Here is a 22276-nt window from a genome sequence, read left to right as displayed (position 1 = left end):
ATGATTATTATTTCAAAAGAATTTGTGTTTTTGTGGATGACACACTTTCTTTGACTGACAAGGCACTCAAAAGGGAATTAAGATGTTCTTCTGGCTTTTTAGAGTGTGTGTGTGTCCACAGGAACTGGAATTTTTATAAACAAAATGTTCTTCCAAGTTCTTCAAAAGGCACAGTACTTCCACCCACTAGAGGCAATACAGCCCCACACACACACACACACACACACACACACACACACACACACACACACGCACACACACACACATACATACACACGTCCAGCAGAACGACTCACATCACACCCATCTTATCTTCTTTACATTGGCTTCCCATCAAGTTTAGGATTCATTTTAAGGTTCTTGTTGTCACATATAGAGCCCTGCATACGTCACGTCCATCCTTATGTCACCAGCAGGTCACTGAGGTCTTCTGAACAGGGCTTACTGGTTGTTCCTTGTTCTCGACTGAAAACAAAAGGTGATCGTGCCTTTGAAATTGTGGCTCCAACACTGTGGAACGCTCTTCCTACAGACGTATGTTCTGCGGTCTCTGTTGACACCTTTAAAAAGTCACTCACTTTATTCAAACAGGCCTTTGTCTCACTTTGTGCTGTCTAGTGTTTGTAATTTTGTGTGTTTTAAGGTCTTTTGTTGCTTATGTTTTGTTGTTTTTTACTGTTTTTATGGTCTTATTTTTAACAATTTTACTCTTGCTTGTGACCTTGCTCTGTGAAAGATGCTATACTAAATAAACTTTACTTACTTATTTACTTACACACACACACACACATGCACACATGCCTGCATGCACGCAACATTTTCCAATTGATCGCCCATTATTTTGAACACATTTTCTTTTTTATAGAGTAAGGCACGGTGTGTGTTTGTGAGCGCGTTGCTATAGCTATGGCATGACCATCCTGCTCATCAGCTGTCACCAGCTGCCCACTGAAAGGACAAATGTATACAAAATGCTCCGAAGCAGCTCTAATTGTTTAGTCTTTGAATTTGTAGAATTAGTTTTATTGATTCTGCCTGAGCTGCGGCCAGTCAGGCAAAACTCAAAGTGTTCCTAATATTTTGTCCACTTCATTAACATACATGGGGGGGGAGGGCAAAATATTAGGAACACTTTTCAATACAATGCACTCCGGTACACCACCACCACCCACTACGACCTCTATAATGAACATAAAGTAGAGTTATCAGCTTTCTGACAATGTCAACAAATACTGAAAATGTATAAGCTTCGTAAAAGTAGATTTATGGCAGAGCTGTTGTATTGGATTTTATTAGATTGCACAGGTGTTCCTAATAGTGCTAAAAGTGCTCTGTGAGTGTATGTCTACATGCTAAAATGTTATTGAATTTCTGGATCATATTAACAGTATGTAGTGGGGTGTGTGTGTTGTGTAACCAGATTTTATATCAGAGGCTGGGATGGTGTAACAGATGTAACAGATATGATTGGATGCAGGTTAGGCTGCTGTAGCTTTGGTGTACATCATTTTAAATGATGATGGACTCTTTTGGGATCTGCAGGTGTATTCTGCTCTATCAAACATTCAAGGAGAGGCGTCCCCCTTGGGAGTGTAAAGGTTTTCAGCCTGTGTCATCTGTCAGAATGTTGTTTTGTCTGCCCAGTGGCTTCTTTTCCAGTCCGTTGTCCGAACACTTCATATGTGTTTTGTTGCTTTATTGCATTTTCTCCTACGCAATCTTAGTCTACACCTGTACTCTTATTGGCCTTAAGGTTTAATTGAAATCTTCAGCCAGATGATTTAAGATCATCTGGTGGTACGCCCACATCATTTAAATTTAATTTCTGTGACATTTCAGACTGGTCTGCTCGCTAATGAATCTCAGGAGAAATAAAGGAATAATGTGGGTGTTGAAGAAACCGCTGCCATTTAAACGCCACATGCGAAGACAACCTTTTTTAGTCAGTACATCAGCCACAATTAGGAAAGTATTACACGCTGAGGAGAAAATAGCTCCGCCACACTGTCCTCTCAGTGAGGCAGCTTCAAGTTACACCTAAACTGGAGAGCTTTACAAGCTTAAATATGGAGTCAGATATGTAGTAGCACTCATTGAAGACAGACTGATTATATTTATGAGTCTATATTACATTACATTTACACCTCAGGACCTGGGCTGACACGTTTATTTGGAGGAATGAATGAACAGTGGAAGTCATGTTCTGAGGTGAATGAGCTTCTAAAATACCGTTATTTGAAAAAATATGACTAAATATATACTTAAGTCTAAATAAATATAACGTGAGGAGAGAAAAAGAATAGATTTTTAATCATAAGCTAAAAGTTTTTATTTAGTTTGAAGCTTGTGTGTGTAAGAGAGAGAGAGAGAGAGAGAGAGAGAGGGAGGGAGAAACCCAGCACAGTGCAACACAGTGACAGCTGAAGGTGATTTGCGTTCCAGACACTCCAGCCCACACCCAAACACACACACACACACACACACACACACAAATCAGTCAGTACCGTCTCTATAGGAGCTGCATGTGACCGCTGAAACACGAGCTTCCAGCTCATTGAGAAAGAAACAGTCCTTACACTTGTGAAACCAGTTTACTGTATCTCCCGCTGTGTGTGAACTGTTCATGTGCGTAGACTTGCTGCAAAATATCTGCCCACCAAATGCCATAGTTAATCAATACTAATAAATTATTAGGAACATTTCTGTGTTTGTGGGAAATGAAGGTGGTGACGGCGTTGATGCCAGCTCTGTACTCAGGAAAATATGTGTTGGCTACTTGACGTTTCATTGACGTTGCCAGATGATATCATGCTCTAATTAGAATTTGCTGCATCAATCCTGGAAATTTTGGAGAAGTGAGAACAAAGCTAAATATTTCATTTAATATTTCAAGACTTGTTGATGGCAGCTTTGGACAAATACATTCACCAAGGAAGTCAGAACTGGAAGTTAGCTAAAACTCTCTCTGTAGTTTAAAAAAAGAAAAAGGAAGGACATTCAAAGTGGGGTCAAAGGTCAAAGTCGAGGCGTTCTCTGTTTCTGTTTCTCTCCCTGCAGTAAACACATCTCTATATCTTCAGTGTATTGTACAGAGCTGACAGCAGCCCAACCCTACCACAAAGAGGTGTTTTCAGTGTGTGTTTGTTTGTATGTGTGTGTGTATGTGTGTGTGCGTGCATGTGTGTGTGTGAGAGAGAGAGAGAGAAAGAGAGAGATAAAGACAGAGAGAGCTTGAAAGAGGAAGGACAGGATGGAAATGGGAATACTAATGGTTCACTGATTTCAGTGTTTGCAAGAGACTGCATTTGTGGTCAAGGTTATGAACTTTAGAGTATTTTCCAAAACACAAACTTACAGTAAGTTTTCAGACTTTTCTCTAATAACTGCAAACTTTAGACTGTGTGTGTTTTCCTGACATCCCCCTGAGATACATCGACTGTTTTCTCCTTGTACAAAACATAGAACATGAGACACATTTCAAATGTATGATTCTGTATTCAGGCACAACAGAAACGCTGCATTACCAATGAGCACAACAATCATAACATACAATGATGTGCAACAACTACATCTTTCCAAGTTCAAACAAATGTTTCAACCAGTTATGTGTGTGTTATGTGTGAGCAAATGCACTACACACACACACACACACACACACACACACACACACACACACACACACACACACACACACATATATACACACAGACACAGAGCTAACATTAGTGTCATGCCAGCCAATAGAAACTAGAACTTCTGATCAAAACCTTTCAAATAAATTAATACTGATTAACATTTTCCAGACTTCAAAGGATGTCTAATTACTATCAATGTCAGTTTAAAACATTTAACTTAGGGCTGGGCGATATGGACAAAATCAAATATCATGATATTTTTGACCAAATACCTCGATATCATGTCTTTCCCAAAATATTTACACAGTGAGTTTTTTAATAAATAATCATCAGTAATGTGGATATAATGATTAAGTGGATAAATGCAAATAATAGAACAGCTAGAACAGTCTGGTAAATTCACAAAATTACATCACTTTATTGTAATACAGCCTTTAAAACCAGGTAAAGACAACACTTATGCCATATCACGATATCTAAAATCTAAGACCATATCTAGCCTCATATCGCGATGTTGATATAATATCAATATATTGCCCAGCCCTAATTTAACTAATTTGGCACTGATGTTTCTAATTGCAACAGATTTTTAGATAATCATTGAGCAGCCAGAATGATGAAAAGCTTGATATGATTCATAGACAGGGTTGGAGGGTCATCGTTTGTTGAAATGCTTCAAAACAACACACACTATTACATTTGCTGTATTCATGTTACAACTATGGCTTCATATCACTGCCTAGTGACAGTAGTGAAGGATTATACATGAAACGTCCAAAACACAAATTCCAACACTTCAGCCTCTTTGACTAAATTATCATTTTGAAATCTGAACGCACAACTTCTAGTTTTATTTCCTTTACTTGACATGACTCGAAACCTGGTTTTTCATAGCGTTGAAACGTTTATTCCTCATAAAACATTCTTGACAGCTTCAATGTTCTTTGTCGTGTTATCTTTTGCTAAATAACAAACATTTCTTCTGTAAAATTTCCCTCGACTTGCTCTCTCGTCCGACACCGTTTCAGCTGTGAAAATACACAAGCTAGCCTATAAAGTTCTTTTAATTGCAGCTCATAAAATGTATGAAAACCGGTTCATATTATTTGAAACGTTTTTAAATTTCATGAGGTAACATCGTCGTTTTCCGTTAGCTTCACCATTAACTGATTTACACTCACATGTCCTGTTTTTGGCTCGTTGGAAAAAGCCCTAACGAGTTTATTTTTGAAGTTATATCCATCTTAGTTTATGTTGCAATGTTTCATTTTCACAACTCACATCCTGTTTGATACATTTGATGAATGAAAACTCACCGGCAACATTCCTGCTGGTCAGTCCAGTGGTCCTCCTGTCCCGTTAGGAAAATAACTTTCTCCTCCTCTTCTTCTCTCCTCCTTTAATGTGTTTTATCGATATTTTCCTCTGCGTTCAGCTCAATCTCCATACATCCAAACTCTTCGTCTCTCTCTCTCTGCGGGTCCAGCCAGATATCCAGATGTTTAGAAAGCCTAAAACTCCTGCTCCTCACTTTCCTCTCAGTCCCTCCCTCTTCCTTCCTCTCTCTCTCTCTCCCTCTCTCTCTCTCTCTCTTTCTCACACACACACACACACTTTGTCTTTCAGCTATTGTGAGCTGTTTCAGACCCAAATATTTTTTTGAAAAAAAACCTGCAAACAGATGTTATAATGTCATTTTAAAAATTTCAATGGGTTCATCCTTTGATCATCATCAGCAGGCGGTCCTCGGGTGAACTGGGTCACCGTCCCGATCATCCCTCCCATCTGCCCCCGGTCTCCTCCTCTTCCCCCTCCTCCTCCTCCTCCTTCTCCTCCTCCTCACGATAAATAGCCTGCTGGTTCAGTACAAAATGTAGCAGACATAGGTGGTGGAACAATCACCGATAATAAAAATCAATACTATTTTCCAGAGATGTTAATCCACGTCATTTTCAGTAAGAGCGCCCTCTATCGGCTGTGTCAGCGGCAACAGTTTTATTTCACTGGAATAATGATTAAAGGTGATTTTATTTCAACTGTAATAAACGTTGTATTGCCAATATTTCAGACACATACAATATACTACATGTAGTGTGTTTGTGCAGCTGTGTGTTTGTTTAATTCAGTGTTTCCAACACTCCCATGCTTTTCTAAACCAAGTTCCTGTTTTCTTTGCTCATATTCTGTAATTAAAAAATGGAAAAAAAAGATAGTAGTGTTTTTGACTACATATAGGGCATTGAACACACACACACACACACACACACACACACACACACACACACACACACACACACACACACACACACATAAACACACACACACTTGGTCGTGTAGTTTAGAGTGAGCTTAGAGATGTTCAGCTGTCATAAATTCAGCAGATTATCACAGAGCTGTCCTCTGGCTGCCAAGGACGCTGAAGGCCTCTACGTGTGTGTGTGTGTGTGTGTGTGTGTGTGTGTGTCCTTATCTCATTTTAAAGTCACATTTTACATACTGTAAAATTATACGACATTCACTAGTAAAATCTGCGTAATGTCCTTCTAACAGGTCTCATGTCAGAGTTCATGTTGTGATATGTTCAGCCTGGTGAACAGAAATAGATTCAGTCCTTAGGAAATAGTTGCAGGAGTGTGAAAGTGTTTCTTTTTATAATGTGAACTTCAGGGTGAGTGACTAGATGACTAGATAATGATGTCTGGCAGGACATCAACGCCCTCTGCTGTCCACTGGAGCAGCCAACACTGCAGATTTTGAACTTGACCTCTCAGCACTGACTGCTGGGTAAACAGTAGTTTCGAGGTGTGAATACTTTATTTTAATCTCTGTATAAATGCTGGTGGTCAGTGCAAAGCTGTTTTACCTTCATTTTAAGTCTGGCATTACAGTCACTGCTGTCATCAAACTGTACAGGCTGGTATTTTTGGCAGACATGTAGGTGACTGTTTGCCACGACCAGTTACAAGAAGTTTCTGTTGCCAATTTTCATTTATCACTTTATTACTGTGTATTTACACCTGCTCAGTTGTTCTTTTAGATTATATACACAAAAAAGCTGTATTAGAGGTTTTGTTAGTCTCAGTTGGCTATATAAAACTGCAAGGACTCCAAGAACCCTGTTATTTTTAAAAAGGCTCACAAATGAGGTGTACTTCCTACTTTTGAATTCCCTGCAAACTGTTCAAATACTGCCTTGAAAACACACGCTAAGACTTCATGTGAAGTTCTGTTAGTAACATGTTTCAGAATTGAGTGTCTAACCCAGTTCATGGACGTTTAATGTATGTATTCATCTACTATGGCTCTTTTGTTCAAGGTTTAGTTCCTGTGCGTGTGTGTGTGTGTGTGTGTGTGTGTGTGTATGTTAGTCAGGTCAGTCAATAAAACCAATCAACCTTGAATCATCCATTGGCTCCATGTGATGCTGTTATTCCACCTCGACGGCCACACGCACATTCACACAGCATCACCACAGCCAGAGGCAACCTATCTATCTCTCTCTGTCACACACATACACACACACACACGCAGAGTTTACCGAGGGCAGGTCAGGCTCAGCTTCACGTTGGTTAGCTGCAACATTACTGAAACATTATCACTGAGATCTGGAACTGCTGTAGAAGCAGGATGGAAGTTTGTTAAGATGGATTTACTATTATTTACAATGTAGTAGATATATAAAGGTCCAGGCTTTTCATTATTATCACCGAGTTCAAATGAAGTGTGACAACTCACAAAATGGACAGATACACAAAAAAAAGTTACAGTACTAAACACTTTAATTTTCAAGAAGACACTAATAACTTTTCTCCCCAGCAGACAGACATCTCACAAAGAAACACAGTGGAATCAATAAATAAATAAGAACAACAAATAGATAAAGGATACAGGAGGGGGAAATAATACAGAAAAATAACAACATCACAAAGACCAACAGCATCTTACAAACACGGCGGCTGACCAGACAGCTAGCTAGTACGTACAGAGCCAGAGATTGAACAGAACTGTGGTATGTTGGCTCCACAGTCCTGATCCATTGATGCTGCTGTAATAGGAACACGGATAATATTTGGTATATTGCCCCATTAGTTATTTTACATTTCAGTCAGGACGACTTGGTCATCAAAATGATTTACATGTTTATATTTTTACCATCTTTAATAGCGCGCTCATGTGTTTGCATTGAGCCGACCATCGTTCAGCAGCACAATCTGGACTCTTACAGTGCAGATTACCACACGGCTTCTTCAGCAGAAAGACTGATATCACATACATTAGTGTATGCTACCGCTCAAACACAATATGTTGATTATAGCTCAACATTATGTAGTCTGAAATAGAGTCTATGGAAGCATCGGGACCAATAAACTAAAGACATACTGATTAGTTTGTTTGTGATTCTTAACCCTTAACAGCTAATAGGACAATCTAGCAAAAATATTCAAGTGTTCCTTCATGAATACATTCACCAACTGATCTTAAACATGTTGGCCTTCTTGCCTTTGTGACATTATGAAGGAAGGACAGTGTGAAACATTTACAGCCAACACGAGTTTGTTCTAGAGAAGCAAGACTGTGTACCTTTGACTCTGGCTAGGAACAAACAGCAGGTAGGTAGACTGTGGTATAAAGCATATTTCACATTTGCATCAAACTGAGTACATTTGTTTTTTTTTTTAATTTCTTAAAATACATTTTTTAAAATATTGTCTGAGTTGTTTATAATCTGCACCACACTCTGGCTGCAGGACATTGATTTGGTCAGTGAGGAGAAACCACCAACTATGTGTTCAGCATTTCTAGTGTTGTAGCTAACAACAAATATCAAGCTGCAGACCGGTTTAACATCACAGGAATGATCAACTGTTGGCAAAACAAAAGAATTTGAAATCTACCCTAAACATAGATTTTATTATGTCCGATCCCAATGTCAAAACTGCAGAACAAAGCTGCTGACATGTTTTTGCAGTTGCACCTGTGACAGTAAATTGAGAAAATAACCTTTGGAATAAATAGTTTTAACTTTTACAGCTAAACAAGCTTGATTTCACAGTGATTGTGACATTAAATTAATTTGGTCTGACTGTGGGGGTTTCCCTTTAACGTGTGTGTGTGTGTGTGTATTTTTGCTACATATCAATGAAAAGACAATGTGAGGTTATAGAACACGGAGCTGAAGAAAACCCTCTAACACCGACACTTGTTTAGGATCGTTTTGGATGCAGAATCAGAAATTAACACCACCATGTTACAGATCAATCCACAGTGAAACCTACTCACAAGCTGTGATTTCAGATTTTCAGAAATGTGTTACGGTGTCCAATTTCTAGAATAACATTAAGTGCTTTAAATAGATTTTATGAGCTTTCATTTGATCAAAATTATTTACCTGCACATCAGCGTTTCATTTAAAAATCAAAAGATGAAAAGTCTCCTATGAAGTTGCGGTGAAGATGTGAGGGTGCTTGTTGATTCCTACTGTATGGAGCAGCTCTGTCCGTTTGCATCTTTGGAGCGCAAACACAGCTTCGGTTTGTAGTTTTCCAGGTAAAGCAGCTGCTTGGAGTTGAACGCTCCGCGCCGCTTCCTGACAACATGAAAGAGACATGATGTTCAGAACAAGAAACAACGGTTTGCAAAGAGAATTAAATATGCGTGAGCGATTGAGGGATTGGACTGAACGTGTCACGTGGGAAACACTGTGCAGTTGGAACTATGATAGAGTAAAAGGGAGAAGAGAGTTTAGTACTCACAGTCTTATGAAGTGAACAGCATCTTCATACTCCATCCCACACTCAATCAGAGCCAGGGCCACCAACACAGGAGCTCTGGACACACAGTGAAGCACACATTTTAGTACGTGCACACGGGTGCTGCTGCCTTCTGGCTCGGCTTTCCTCTTTATCAAGTTAACGCTAAATTTAACAGAGAATCATGTTACTGGCGTTCAAAGTGGAATGACAGTATCTGGTATTTAGAGCTGTAACGATCAGTAGATGGACAGAAAATGAATCGCCAACTATTTCAGTAATTGACTGATGGTTTTAAGTAATTTTTTAAAGAACAAAATAATTCTCTGGTTCCGGCTTCTTACATGTGATTATCTTCTGGTTTCTTTAGTCCTCTATGATAGTAAACTGAATATATTTGGGTTGGTCGGGACAAACAAAGACATTTTAGGTTGCATCTTGGGCTTTGGGAAACTGTGATGGACATTTTTAACCATTTCATAGACCAAACAACTAACCAGTTAATCAAGAAAACAATCAACAGATTAATCAATAATGAAAATAATCGTTAGCTGCAGCCCCACTGGTATTGCACCATTTTGAAAATCTAGTAGCACAGGTATAAACCCTCCAGGCTTAAACAACAGCATATATCACAGCATCTGAAAAGAATAACTTTAAAACAAAAGTTGACTTTGGTGGCTGTTAATTTAACTTGGCAGCACATCCACATTCAGCGTAATACGGTGAATCCTGTGTCTACTGCGTACTAACCGTCCTAATCCAGCAACACAGTGCACAGCCACACAGCAGCCGGGCTCGTCTCTAAACTTTGTCTGCAGCAGGTTCAGCCAATCGTCAACCACCTGATCTGGGGGTGCGGAGCCATCGTCGAACGGCCAATCCTGGAAAGAAAATCTTTTAATGACTGAGATGTCATCTAAGGCCAAGTCGTAGCGGTGTGAGTCATGATTCACAGATTGCAGTTTTCTCTGTCACTCACCAGGACTTGTATGCCTTCTTGTTCCACTGGTGTCTTGTCATACGTAGCAGCACACACTCTCACCAGGGTGTTAACACCAAATGCCTTCAGATCCTACACATCAAAACACAAACATTTTCACACAACATGCTGCTTTTGCTTCCTCTGTAGGTGAAAGAAAATACACGTAGGAAATGAATCATTAAAAATTGTGCTACCTCTATGAACCTTCCCAGTTGTGCATTGGTAGGGTTGTGCGTGATGAGGAATCTCAGACAGTCATAAGAGATCTCCACTGGAGCTGGTCGGTTCATTTTTAGACCCACAAGAGTTTGTTAAGAAAGAAAGAAGGATCAGCGAAGGTACTGTGCTTCAAAGAATGGAGTAACAGACAAGATCTTCAAATATGTCAAAGTAAAGGTTCTTTGATTGTTTGAACTAAAAAAAAGCAAAAAAATGTTTTCACGAAAAGATAAATATGTTAGGTTATAAAATTGAAAACTACTAACTAATGCATCAGTATCATATATGGGCAAAGAATGTAAAAGTATATTACTCTGGTGACACAAAAGTAGTCTGACTAAAAAAAGACAAAACAAATTCCTTGGGGAAGAAACTGGGGGGAAAAAATCTTTTCTTGGCAATTAAGAAAAAACTAAAATTGGCTTGGTTAAAAAACAACGAAAACGTAGCAGATTGGGGGTCAAGGAGACTGGAAAGAATACACCCAAAGTCCTGAAGAAGGAAAAAAAATGAAGACAGAAAAAAAATATCTGTACTTCTTTTCTTTCAAATCTGTTAGCCCATTCAGAGAAGACTTGTGCAAGTCAGAGTAGAAGAAGAAAGGAGAAGCAGGAAAGGGGAAGAGCAGAGAGGAAGCAGAGACTCCTGGGATAAAACCAAATCCTCCCCTACTCCCCAGGACAGGTGACAGACTGAAGATTGGCTTGTCTTCATATGGGTTGAACAGGATGGCAGTAAGGACCTGAGAGGAGACAATCAATAGTTTCTTCATCCCTTTATGGTCAGATATACCAGATTTTGCTTATTTTATTGTAATAAAAAAAACAAAAACAAAAACTGAATAAACTGTTTTACATGTAAAGATGTTTTATCTATTAACCAATTTTAAATAACACTCTAACAACAGTCATCTTAATTTATTGTATATGCTATGTACATGCTCTTGAATCTGCGTATCCCATTACTTCTTGCTAATTCGTTTTACCTTTATACACATGGTGAACACAGAACATCCTCATAATATCCCTCTGTAAAGACATCATTTGCTTAATGCTACGCACCTGTGTGTGTGAATGGCAGTGTTTGCGCCTAGCTGGTATCTCCTGTTCACTTGTCCACAATAAGCAGCAGGTGCTGGGCTTGGCAAAACTCCCCTCCAAGCCTCGCAAACGCCATACATGTGCAGCCTGAGAGAGAGAGAGAGACACAGAGAGTGAGAGACAAGAGTAACGAGTGCAATGGCGTGTGGCTGCGGATGATTTAAACTGTATTAAGAGATGTCACTGTGTAAAAATACTCACTGTGATGTGAGCTGAGGAGATGGTTCATTGAGCGGACACAGGAAAATGTGACGGCTCCGGGATGTAGACACACCATTGATGATGATGCTGCTTTTCTGGGTCCTGGCTGACAACGGCCCGCTAGCTTGCTGCTAACCTGCTGCATTCAAGAAGACATGTTAATACTGCTCAGCTACACAACGTTAATAGCATCCTGTGTTAACACTTAAGCTACCTGTGTGTAAAAACATTTCATGATAGCATTTTACCTTAAATATTCCCGTTAAATATCAGGTAACTAGTGTCACTAAAATGACCTATGCTACCCATAAATATCAGTAAGTTAAATCAGTTATTCTGCGTATGTCTACACTAAAATAACGGCACATTTCAAAGCGGTGTCCTGCTTGCTAAACTGAATCAGAGATAACAGGTTATCTCGTTTTTATATCCATGACGTTAATTGCCGACCGTAATAAGCTACGGCGGTACGTAGGTTAGATGATTAACGTTAATAGGTTAACTAATCATTTGATGCCTGTACGTTCAGAAACATCTCGCTACGCTCTTAACGTAAGTTAGTTAGACGGTGTTCTGACGTTTAAATGCCCAACTGTCAGCTAGCTCAACGTTACTCGTTGCTAATTTTCAGGTTGAATACAACACATACTATGGCATACCCAGTGTAAGATCGAAAACCTCACTAGACTAATAAACGGCGCCTTAAGTCATTAGAGGCTCCGTCAGCCAGGTCACGAAAAACCAGGTCAACAACCGTGGATAAATGGCAAGCTAACACTTCCAGGCTTTAGGCAGTCACCAGTTTTCAGCCGAATGACAGTGAGGATAGCAGCGTCGTCAGCCCACATAGCGTCAGTTACACATTAGTAACAGTTACTACATCGATGTTAAACATGTACGACTAAAATAACTACTTACAAAACGCAGTAGTATACAAAAAATCCAGTAGCTTCTAATGGCAGAGCTGAAAAGGAGACATGTTGAACAGAGGTGTCGAGTTAGCCACAATAAACGCTACAACTTCCGCCGAGCGGTTTTCAAAATACAACCGATTAAAAGATTCTTTGCACTGAACCTTTTACTTTGAAGACATTTCCGGTATTGAACGGACGGTCTCTGACAGAAATCATGCTGCTCTATCATGTATGTTACAACGCATGCCTGTCATGTATGTTGCTTTGACAAGGTGACTGAGTGAGGGGGTTGGTGTGTATTCAGGCATGTAGCTGTCTTCCTTTTTGAAGCCAGTGGAGTCGCCCCCTGTAGACCATTAGAAAGAATGCAGATTTAAGTCACTTCCACCTTAGCTTCACATTTCAACACATCACTCTTGAGCATCCTGTGTTGACGTTTTGCCCTCCAAATGTCTTTTATCAAGCATCACTGACAATCCCAACCTTTTCAGACATATTTATTCATTATCTTGTATGATGTAAGTCTAAGCGGCAGCAGTTCAACTGTCAGGACGATGGTAATTGCTGCCATCTACTGTTTTGCAGACAGCAAAGTAAATCCACCAGGCTGCACTGAGTGATAAAGTGAATATTTCATACATGTTTGGAAAAGTTACTTTCATTTTGAAACAACCACCTTTTTTGGAGCTATTAAAATCATACAAGAAACATGGTGATGTGTTTTCAGTCTGAATGTCCGGGAATGAGGTGTGCAGTCAACCTCCCTATATTTACATCCTAAAGGATGTGGTTCATGTTTCTCACAGCAGTGTATGAAGTAGTACAGTGTATGCAGTAGTTTTCTTTCTGTTTATTGCAACAGGTAAGTATGAGACAAGTATGATGAGACTTTATGTAGGAGTGAAAAAAACTAAACACAGTAAATAAAAATCAGTTATAGAGAGCAACAAAGAAAAAAACAAAAAGGGCCACAGAAATCTATTTCTATTGCGGTTTAATAGGATTTCAATTGACTATCCTGTAATATTTATATAGTTAAAATCCCTGTCAGACAAATATCTCATGCATTTTATAGTTGTTGTTTTTTTTTGTTTTCAGAACTTTTTAGAGGGATGATCAGTGTTCACATCCCTAAGAAAAAATCTCAAGATTCTTTTTTTTTTTTTTTTTATCTCATTTTAGGAATGAAGAATTATTTGCCAAGAATAATGTAAAGATTTGCAATAAATTGAAGTTTTGAATTGTTAGAAGCACAAGTTGTCCAGTAAAGCATCCTGTGTGATTCAGAATTTGACCTCTGACAACTGACCTGCTGAAATCACAAGTTCTTTAACCATAAACATACAGAAACAAGCAAAACAATACAAAAGCAATCAAACAGAAGCTTGCACGTGTTGTAAATGTACTCTTCATATTTTCAGGTGTTCTTATTTGTTAGATATCATTTATGTTTATCGTTTATATATTATTATATATTATATATTCACAGCCTATCATAAGTTTTCATTCATTTCGTCTTATGTTCACCTTACCTCATCTTGCACAAGTTGTGACTTAATACTTATTACAGATTTTTTGTTATTTTTTCAGTTGTTTTTTTTAATAAACTGCTGCTACAACCCACTAAAACTATTCAATATTAATTTATTTAAAGTTCATTTAATTTCTTTTTTATTTCATTTTAAAGCACAATTCTCACTGTAAAAACCTTACTTGTCTTACTCCTTACAGCCAGGCCTCTTGGACCTGTGTAACAACATAGAGGGTGTGGCTCTCTCTCTCTCTCTCTCTCTCTCTCTCTCTCTCTCTCTCTCTCTCTCTCTCTCCCTCTCTCTCCTAGACACACAAACACACACACACACATCAGCTGGCATGGATGGATGTTTCATTTCCCTGTGCAGTACAGGGTATGTGTCTTCTTTACCTATTCATAAGGTGTTAGGTTACATGGCTTGTAGGGAGTGGACTCTCCCAGTATCTCGCAAACTGACAAGACAGGGCACGTAGATGTGTGTGTATATGTGTGTGTGCATGTGATGACGTAGCGACTGCTGAATCTGGTTTGGTAACTTTCTGAGGAGAGAAGGAGAGGCAGGCACAAAGAGAAAGAGACAGAGAGAAAGGAGCTAAATAGTTAATACAAAATTTCACAACATTTAACTCGACTGATTGATCTTCTCCTGCTGGTTTTCAGATATTGGGGTTTTGGTGCTGACCAAGCTTTCAGTACAAGGTAAGATTCTTTTACTTAGTTTTTCATGAATTTCACTGTAGTTCTGACTCAACAGTAAACAAAAGACCGTAGCCTGTGGTGTGTTTAAATGTTAAACATGCTCACAGCAGAAAGTTACAGTAATGTATTTTTCCTTATTTACTCCTAAAACAAGGTGGATACTACTTGTTATTTATGCCAATAAACAGGAAAACCAGGTTAACTCCATCTAAAAAGACACAATGACAGTAACTTTTTTTTAAAAAAAAAAAAGGATAAATTACAAGAAGAATGGGCAGGAAAGAGATTACAAGAGTATTCACAGATGATTACAAATAATATAATTAACTCTTTTGAAACATTAGCGACTAAATTTGATATAGGTAAAAATAATTTCTTTAAATATTTACGAATAAGGAGCTATCTCATGAAACAGCAGAGAGAAGAACAGTGTCAGAGAAGGTATGAGTTACTGTAATTTCTAAACATAAATCGAAAGAGTGAAAACATAAAATCTCAAAACCGTATAAAATCCTACAGGAAACAAAGGCAGGTGTTGACAACACCAGAGAGAAATGGGAAACGAAGCAATACAAATTTTGGAAGACGACTGGAAAGAAGCATGTAAAAGAATTTTTGGAAATTGGAAAGATTCGCCTGGAAAATTAAAATTAACACGAGGCTTCTCATAACACCAAGAATCATATGAAAATACAGATTATCAGGAAGTGCTGAATATGTGGAACAGAAAGCTGGTGCACACAACTTTTACTTCTGCCCAGTGTTGAAAAAGTTTTGGGGGGCAGTTCAGGAAAAAAGTCACAAACATTTTTTATTTAAAGAAGCCGTTCCAACTGTCCATTACTGTATTAGGTACCATCCCATTAGAAATAGAAATGGAAAGAATCACTAATAAGTTGAGAAACAGAGAAGAGGAATTTGGAAGAAACTGGAGTAAATGGGTCATGGAAACAGATGGAGTGAAACAGTCAAATTAACAGAGTACTGCAGGTACCCCCCCCCCCCCCCCCCCCCCCTTTCTATTTTCCTCTCATTTCTTTGGTTATGTCCATAGTAAAAATGTATAAATGTGGCAGGATGAATGAAACAAGTGACAAAACTGATAATGTGTCATGTAAAAACCTGCAATACAGTAATAATGGGAGTAACTTTTACTATTGACTAAAAACATGAACTTCCAGCATGGCAAGATATTGAGCAGCAAGTATAAAACAACAAAAAGAACAATGCCTGTAGATTCAACACTCAGACAGGAATGTTGTGGAGTGTAACCCGCTCAAAGGTAAAACGCTCCCACACTGCCACTGATGTAAAGTAAAGAAGTTTATTTCATAGTAATGTTCCGCATATTCAACACAGGTCATTTTCAGCTGAAAGTTTGATATTTTGTAACACTTGCTGCCTAATGAAAGTTAAAAAAAACATATATTAATGTAGAATCTGAAAGGTTATGTGAGTCAAAGCATCTGGTCAGAAGCCTTGCTGGTGCTGCTAAAAGCCTATTTAGCCAGTAAAACGATGAAAAGTGGCTGTGGAGTTAATCCAGATTTTTAAGTGTTAATACAGAATACTCTTCAGCACTGAGTCACTCCTGTTTCCTGAAATCTAAATATTTTACTCTTTTCTAAACAGTCAGTGATCCTCAACTGTGCCAGAAACCACGCAGGCCTAAGGATGCTGTTATAGATCCCATATGGATTTTACTTTTCCTTGTCACCAGTAATGTAGTGGGAAAATAAGAACCAGCGGGGTAGTTTATGATTTTACGTATGATCATTCTGAGTAAAAAAAGAATGCAGGGATTCAGAAAAGCATAAATCTTTTTTTTTACTCTTTTGGTTTCTTTTTCTCTTCTCTCTCATAAGCTCCATCAGTTTAATACTAATTATATGGCTTCTATTGTATAAGAGATTTATGTCAACCTCCAAAGAAATTAAACTTATGATACAGAAACGGACAGAATATTTTCTAGCTGTACAATACCAACATGTACATATGGAAACACTTGATAGTTCAATACAACACTGTGCACTTATTGCGTACATTAGATTCTGTTTGCATTTGTTAAACACACACACAACCCAGTATCTAGGTAACATAATGTGACAGGGAGTTTATGATTAAAGTTAAGAACTGATTGCATTTAGCTTTTTCATTCATGGACCTCATTACCTTCACAGACTTCCATTGTGTTCATTCAGCAGCTGCAGTCAAGCAAAAACAGAAGTGATACTTGCTGTGAATGCACACGAAGCAGCTGAGTGGACAGTCAATAGAAGTGATAAATAAAGACTGCAGGTAGCAGGTTCAGCTTCAAACAAGTATCTTTGTTTATGGTGGAATTAAAGTGGAACTGACCTTATATGAGCAGAAGTGAAACTTCATTACAATCATTGCAAACCTTATCTCCAGGTAAATAAATGTAAACATGATGACGGCCAGCTACAACAAAAGCTTCTGCATTTGTCATGTGATACCAATACAATGCCAATTACAGAAGCACTTACATGTAAAAGAAATTGATCAACCATTACTGAATTCATTTCTGGATGAAAATTTGCCACTTTCACAATTCATTTTACGTTTTGTAACAGTGGGACAACACTGGTAAATTTGCTTTGTAACAGTTTAATACACACCTTTATTAAAGTTCCACTATTCTAACTGAACAATCTCAGCAGCCTTTTTTACCAAAGAATTGCGTCAATATACTTATCTATTCCACATAACCAAAACACGTTTAACAGGAAATGTCAAGCTGCCCGGTATAAGTGGGTGAGAAGTAGAATACTTCCTCATGTATCAGGTTACAATGTGTTTATGGGTCTCTGTTTTAGGAAGTGGTAGAGGCATAGTCAGATACCACAGAGATAAGTCAGAAAAGGTCTTTTTTTTTTTGTTATTTGGGTGAACCAACCCTTTCAAAAGTGATGGACACAGGATAAGCTCACAAATGCGTGGTGGTCAAACTAAATTCTAGAGATATGAGTAAGCTATTACATGTGATAGAAGCTCTATATATTAATTTGTCCATATTTATATATCCATACAAGTCACAGACAAACTAAAAAATAGATGGAACTCATTTTATATCCACTACAGTCAACAGACAAAGAAATTAATTTCCCACCCTGAGCATAAAATGACTTTATCTTCTCTGGCCTGTGCACATCTTATTGAGGCTACTGAAGCATGGACTTTCATTAGCGTGGAGCCAGATAATATTAATAAGTCTGAATAGCAACATATGATGCATTAAACGAAGTCAGCGGGCTTTTAATTCAATTTGCTGTGTTGCAACAGGACACTCGACAAAAACCTACAGACAGATGACAGGAGAAACTATGTGAATATGAACTGCGTTTCCTGGGAGATTAGCTTTGTAGTTGGTATGAATGACTTCATGCAAGTCCACGCAAGCAAAGCTCAGGGTGCAGCTGGTATGTCTGAAATGAGTGCTAATGTTAAATCAGCAGGTGTGGCTAAGCCTTAACCATATTTGACCATTTGGAAGCAATATATCTAACGAGATTCACACTAGTAATTCTGCTATGATCTGTTTTTATCTCCTCATAAAGATGTAGAAACATAACTCTTCTTTCTTTCTCGTGCTCTCCGACAGGGTGAACTTGGGTCTATCACCCAGGCCGGTGCGGCAGCAGGGATGAACTGGTCGGGGCTAGAGAGTCTGTTGAGTGGAGTCAATAAATACTCCACCGCATTCGGGAGGATCTGGCTGTCCATGGTGTTCGTGTTCCGTGTGCTGGTGTTTGTGGTGGCAGCGCAAAGGGTCTGGGGTGACGAGAACAAAGACTTTGTGTGTAATACCAAACAGGTAAGATAGAGAGGATATCTACCTATGCTGACACTGCGCTTTCAAGTTTGATTGAGTTCACTGGATAAACTGATGACATGAAAATTTAGATGCAGCCCGTCGAACATGCAACTGCTCTTTCTGTCATCTGGTTGGGGTTAAAGGTCAGGTATTTAGTGCAGGTAGCCTTACTAAAGGACTGACCTGACTTCTTAGTAGTCTTAAACATAAATTAACTAAATGGCAATCTTCATCAAAAGCGAAATCCATTAAAAACTGGATAAAATATAAAAATTTTTGGGACTTCTGCTATTGAATGTACCAGCTTTTTAAAGATTTATGTTAATTAAACAATCCCCTAGAAAATGCTGCAGGTTCAGATATTTTATTCTTTTCACGGCATATAGAGGCATTAAGATCTTAATCACAATCCTGTGACAGCAAAGTGGCACTATTGTTTTGTATTTATCATCTCACAACAGATAGCATCAGATATTGTGTTGCCTCTTTTTGTTTTTTTGTATCTCTGTCATGAATGCAACCTCTGCTATCCACCCATTTAATCCACCTGACACACTGCTGCCATTATAGAAAATATATGTATTAACTTTGTTTCCAGCCGGGCTGTACCAATGTCTGCTACGACCACATCTTCCCCATCTCTCATATCCGCCTGTGGGCACTGCAGCTGATCTTCGTCACCTGCCCGTCTCTGATGGTGATGGCTCACGTTAAATACCGCGAAGGGAAGGACAGGAAATATGTGGAGCAACACCAAGGCTCTCACCTGTATGCCAACCCTGGCAAGAAGAGAGGGGGACTGTGGTGGACTTATCTGCTTAGTTTGGTCTTCAAAGCTGGATTCGACATATCATTTCTCTATATTCTGTATCGGATATACCACGGATATGATCTGCCAAGGTAATGCTGGTTACTTACTACTTTTCACGTGAAAATATGGTGTTTTAATCTTCTTTAGCATTACAGAAAAACATGAAAACTGAGGAAAAGCACCCTAACTACCACCTATTCTATGAATTTTAGCTTTAATATGGTCTACTCTTTTCTTTTAGGTTATCTAAGTGTTCACTGGCCCCATGCCCCAACACCGTTGATTGCTTCATTAGTCGTCCAACAGAGAAAAAGATCTTCATGCTGTTCATGGTTGTATCCAGCACGTTGTGCATCTTTATGTGTATTTGTGAGATGATATATCTCATCGGCAAGCGCATCGCCAAAGTGTTAAAGGTCAGATATGATAACCAGAGGGTCCTGTTTGCTGAGCAGCATGAACTCAATAACATCGCCCCACCCAGGTCCCAGTACCGGAGGACTGATCCAACGTTGGCAGAGAGCCAGCTGAGTTTAAACAGGAGGGAGAAGGCCAAAGAAGCTGGTGCAAGTACAACGCTGTAGCACCAAGACATGGGTTTTTGTTAACCCAACTAACTGTTGCACCAAAAGACACATGAAACAGCAAAGTAATGATGATGATGACTGATTCTGTGTAACAGCTAAGCATGAAACATTCATGATTCTCTGTTGGAAGTATCACCAACAAAGTCTGGTTGTACACTGTAGGATATTGTTCGTTAAAGAAGATGACTACTAGTATTATTATGTTTGGATGTTTGGACCACAGATGTGATCATCTTATGGCTGTCTGTACCAGGATAAACATCCTGGATAGCATGAATGGAATCTTATGTCGTGTTTGTTAAACTATTTATACATCAATATCAATTTTTCTTCTAATTAAATGTGACACCTTGGTGTAAGTTTTGTACGTAACAGCGAATAGTATCTTTAACACTGTTAACTGCTTGGCTAATTATCTGACAGAGAAAAGAGTTGTTTCTGGTACTCTGTGCATTCACACTTCTTCTACTAAAGACACCAAAACACCACCAGGAATCTAATGAACTGATGGAATCTGCCTCACAGACTGATGGAAGTGTCGATTTAACTCCTTGCTCCATTAAAAATTGACTACATATGGATTTGGACATTTTCAGGGGTATTTGCTCAGCAAATTCTACCGGGTAAGAGATGGACTTGATTAGAGTTCCAACGAAGCGCAGCAGAGAAGAATGGATATAGTGAGGCTTATATCTGCTATATCTGAGAAGAAGGTGATTCCTCAGCTTGTCTCATTAAAGGGTATCAGAATTCAAAATGTGTGATTTATTGCATTGCATTTTCATAATTTGTTGTTGTGAGTGGAGAGGGTGAACTGAACTTTTTGTCTTACAGGCTGGGTTTGACCAAAGCTGACAGGTTGATGTTACACTACAATTTCTATTTTTATTTTAGGTTAAATCTCGACATGCAGAGCAGACTACTTCTGTTTTTGACAAGAGTCTCATAATGAGGTCCAATAGTTCCTTTAAAGTTAAAGGAACTACAAGGAGCTTTCATTTTGTGTTGATTTTAGTAGTCCCTGTAAACAAAAGCAGCAGTGTTTTCACAGAACGAAGACTGCATTTCCCATGAGCACCACTGCCTCATGTCATAAAGATCTTGGATAGTGGTGCAATTGTTTTGGAAGAGAGTGAAAGAAAGACACTACTTATTTGTAATACTATTTTTATTTTTTAAACACAGCATTTGCATAATGTATCTGTGGCTATGTAAAAATAATAATTGTAATATGACAATGGTGAAGCAAAGTAAACTTTTTTTTAGTACCATTCATACACCTAGGTTACATGTAAGGCTGCATTCAACCAAATCCAGCGATGTAGCACCTTCCCGCTGGGTTGTGCGGAGGTGTAGGTGTGTTTATCTGTGCTGTAGAATATAACCACCGTGAAACAATGAGAAAATAACATTTTATTTCTCAGATTCACTGCTTTTTTCTTGCTACACTGCCGTTCAGTCTCTTCATTCACTCTCTAGCTCGCTTGACCACCACTGCTCTCTCACACACGTTCTCTCTCTTTCTCTTGTCTTTTTTAAAACGAGTCTGGAAGCTGACAAAAAGTCTAACTTTACTTCTAACGTTATGAGACAGGTAGAACTGTTGTCCCCCCTGTCCTTGTAACATCTTTGTACTCCCTCATGCTAAATGTAATGTAAACATAAGCGCTTCTAGTCTACGTGCCCTAAATCATTTAGCCTGATTTCCAAGCCAGCCGCAGGCATTTAGAAGAACTACAGAAATAGCCAATTTTCTTCCTTCTGCTTCTTTTGTTGTTTATTGGCAGTTAGCAAACACCTTTCAGATGCATTACCGCTCACTACTGAATTTTATCAGTTCCACAGTGTAAACTATTTACAGCGTTCACCCAAAGTGCTCCTAATCGCAGTGTCCATTCTATAACCCCAAATGCCTCCCTCCCTCAGTGTTAAATCCAGCTCCTCTCCAGAAATGACCACATCATTCAAGAATCTCCTGGCAGCGTCCAACACCATCTTCATCCTTT

At 38.7% G+C, this 22276-nt stretch overlaps 3 protein-coding genes across 4 annotated transcripts in view; 1 reads left to right on the top strand and 2 right to left on the bottom strand.

Annotated features, from left to right (window-relative positions):
* LOC137200483 (apoptosis-stimulating of p53 protein 1-like) overlaps positions 1-5353 on the bottom strand; it is a 50004-nt gene extending 44651 nt beyond the window's left edge. The window contains exon 1 of the mRNA XM_067615363.1: positions 4952-5353. Within this exon, the coding sequence (XP_067471464.1) occupies positions 4952-4960 (9 nt within the window). The 5' untranslated portion in view covers positions 4961-5353. The remainder of the gene's footprint in view (positions 1-4951) is intronic.
* Positions 5354-7396: 2043 nt separating this feature from the next.
* Positions 7397-11239, bottom strand: LOC137200428 (protein tyrosine phosphatase type IVA 2-like). The gene is made up of 5 exons (XM_067615238.1): positions 10565-11239; positions 10368-10460; positions 10139-10269; positions 9389-9463; positions 7397-9222 (listed from the first exon to the last, which is right to left on the bottom strand). Exons 1-5 carry the CDS (start codon positions 10658-10660, stop codon positions 9111-9113), a joined length of 507 nt encoding a protein of 168 aa, XP_067471339.1. The 5' UTR covers positions 10661-11239; the 3' UTR covers positions 7397-9110.
* Positions 11240-11282: 43 nt separating this feature from the next.
* gjb9a (gap junction protein beta 9a) lies at positions 11283-20588 on the top strand. Of its 2 annotated transcripts, none has more exons than XM_067615236.1 (5): positions 11283-11370; positions 14999-15037; positions 18660-18872; positions 19471-19772; positions 19925-20588. In XM_067615236.1, exons 3-5 carry the CDS (start codon positions 18702-18704, stop codon positions 20265-20267), a joined length of 816 nt encoding a protein of 271 aa, XP_067471337.1. In that variant the 5' UTR covers positions 11283-11370; positions 14999-15037; positions 18660-18701; the 3' UTR covers positions 20268-20588. The 2 variants fall into 2 exon arrangements, with proteins under 2 accessions (XP_067471337.1, XP_067471336.1); XM_067615235.1 differs by lacking the exon at positions 11283-11370 and adding an exon at positions 14510-14711.
* Positions 20589-22276: the final 1688 nt, after the last annotated feature.

Source organism: Thunnus thynnus, chromosome 16, assembly GCF_963924715.1.
Source record: "Thunnus thynnus chromosome 16, fThuThy2.1, whole genome shotgun sequence".
NCBI classification, from domain to species: domain Eukaryota; kingdom Metazoa; phylum Chordata; class Actinopteri; order Scombriformes; family Scombridae; genus Thunnus; species Thunnus thynnus.
Note: the sequence above shows the minus strand (reverse complement) of the source record. Positions and strands in the feature narration are given on the sequence as shown.

What these genes read in the sequence shown, in the direction of transcription:
- gjb9a (XM_067615236.1), top strand. Translation starts at nt 18,702, where the DNA reads ATGAACTGGTCGGGGCTAGAGAGTCTGTTGAGTGGAGTCAATAAATAC. An exon ending in TTGTGTGTAATACCAAACAG is followed by an intron (nt 18,873 to 19,470) that starts GTAAGATAGAGA and finishes CTTTGTTTCCAG; the next exon opens with CCGGGCTGTACCAATGTCTG. An exon ending in CACGGATATGATCTGCCAAG is followed by an intron (nt 19,773 to 19,924) that starts GTAATGCTGGTT and finishes CTTTTCTTTTAG; the next exon opens with GTTATCTAAGTGTTCACTGG.
- LOC137200428 (XM_067615238.1), bottom strand. Translation starts at nt 10,660, where the DNA reads ATGAACCGACCAGCTCCAGTGGAGATCTCTTATGACTGTCTGAGATTC. An exon ending in TGTGTTGCTGGATTAGGACG is followed by an intron (nt 9,464 to 10,138) that starts GTTAGTACGCAG and finishes CTGTGTGTCCAG; the next exon opens with AGCTCCTGTGTTGGTGGCCC. An exon ending in GCTGTTCACTTCATAAGACT is followed by an intron (nt 9,223 to 9,388) that starts GTGAGTACTAAA and finishes TCATGTTGTCAG; the next exon opens with GAAGCGGCGCGGAGCGTTCA.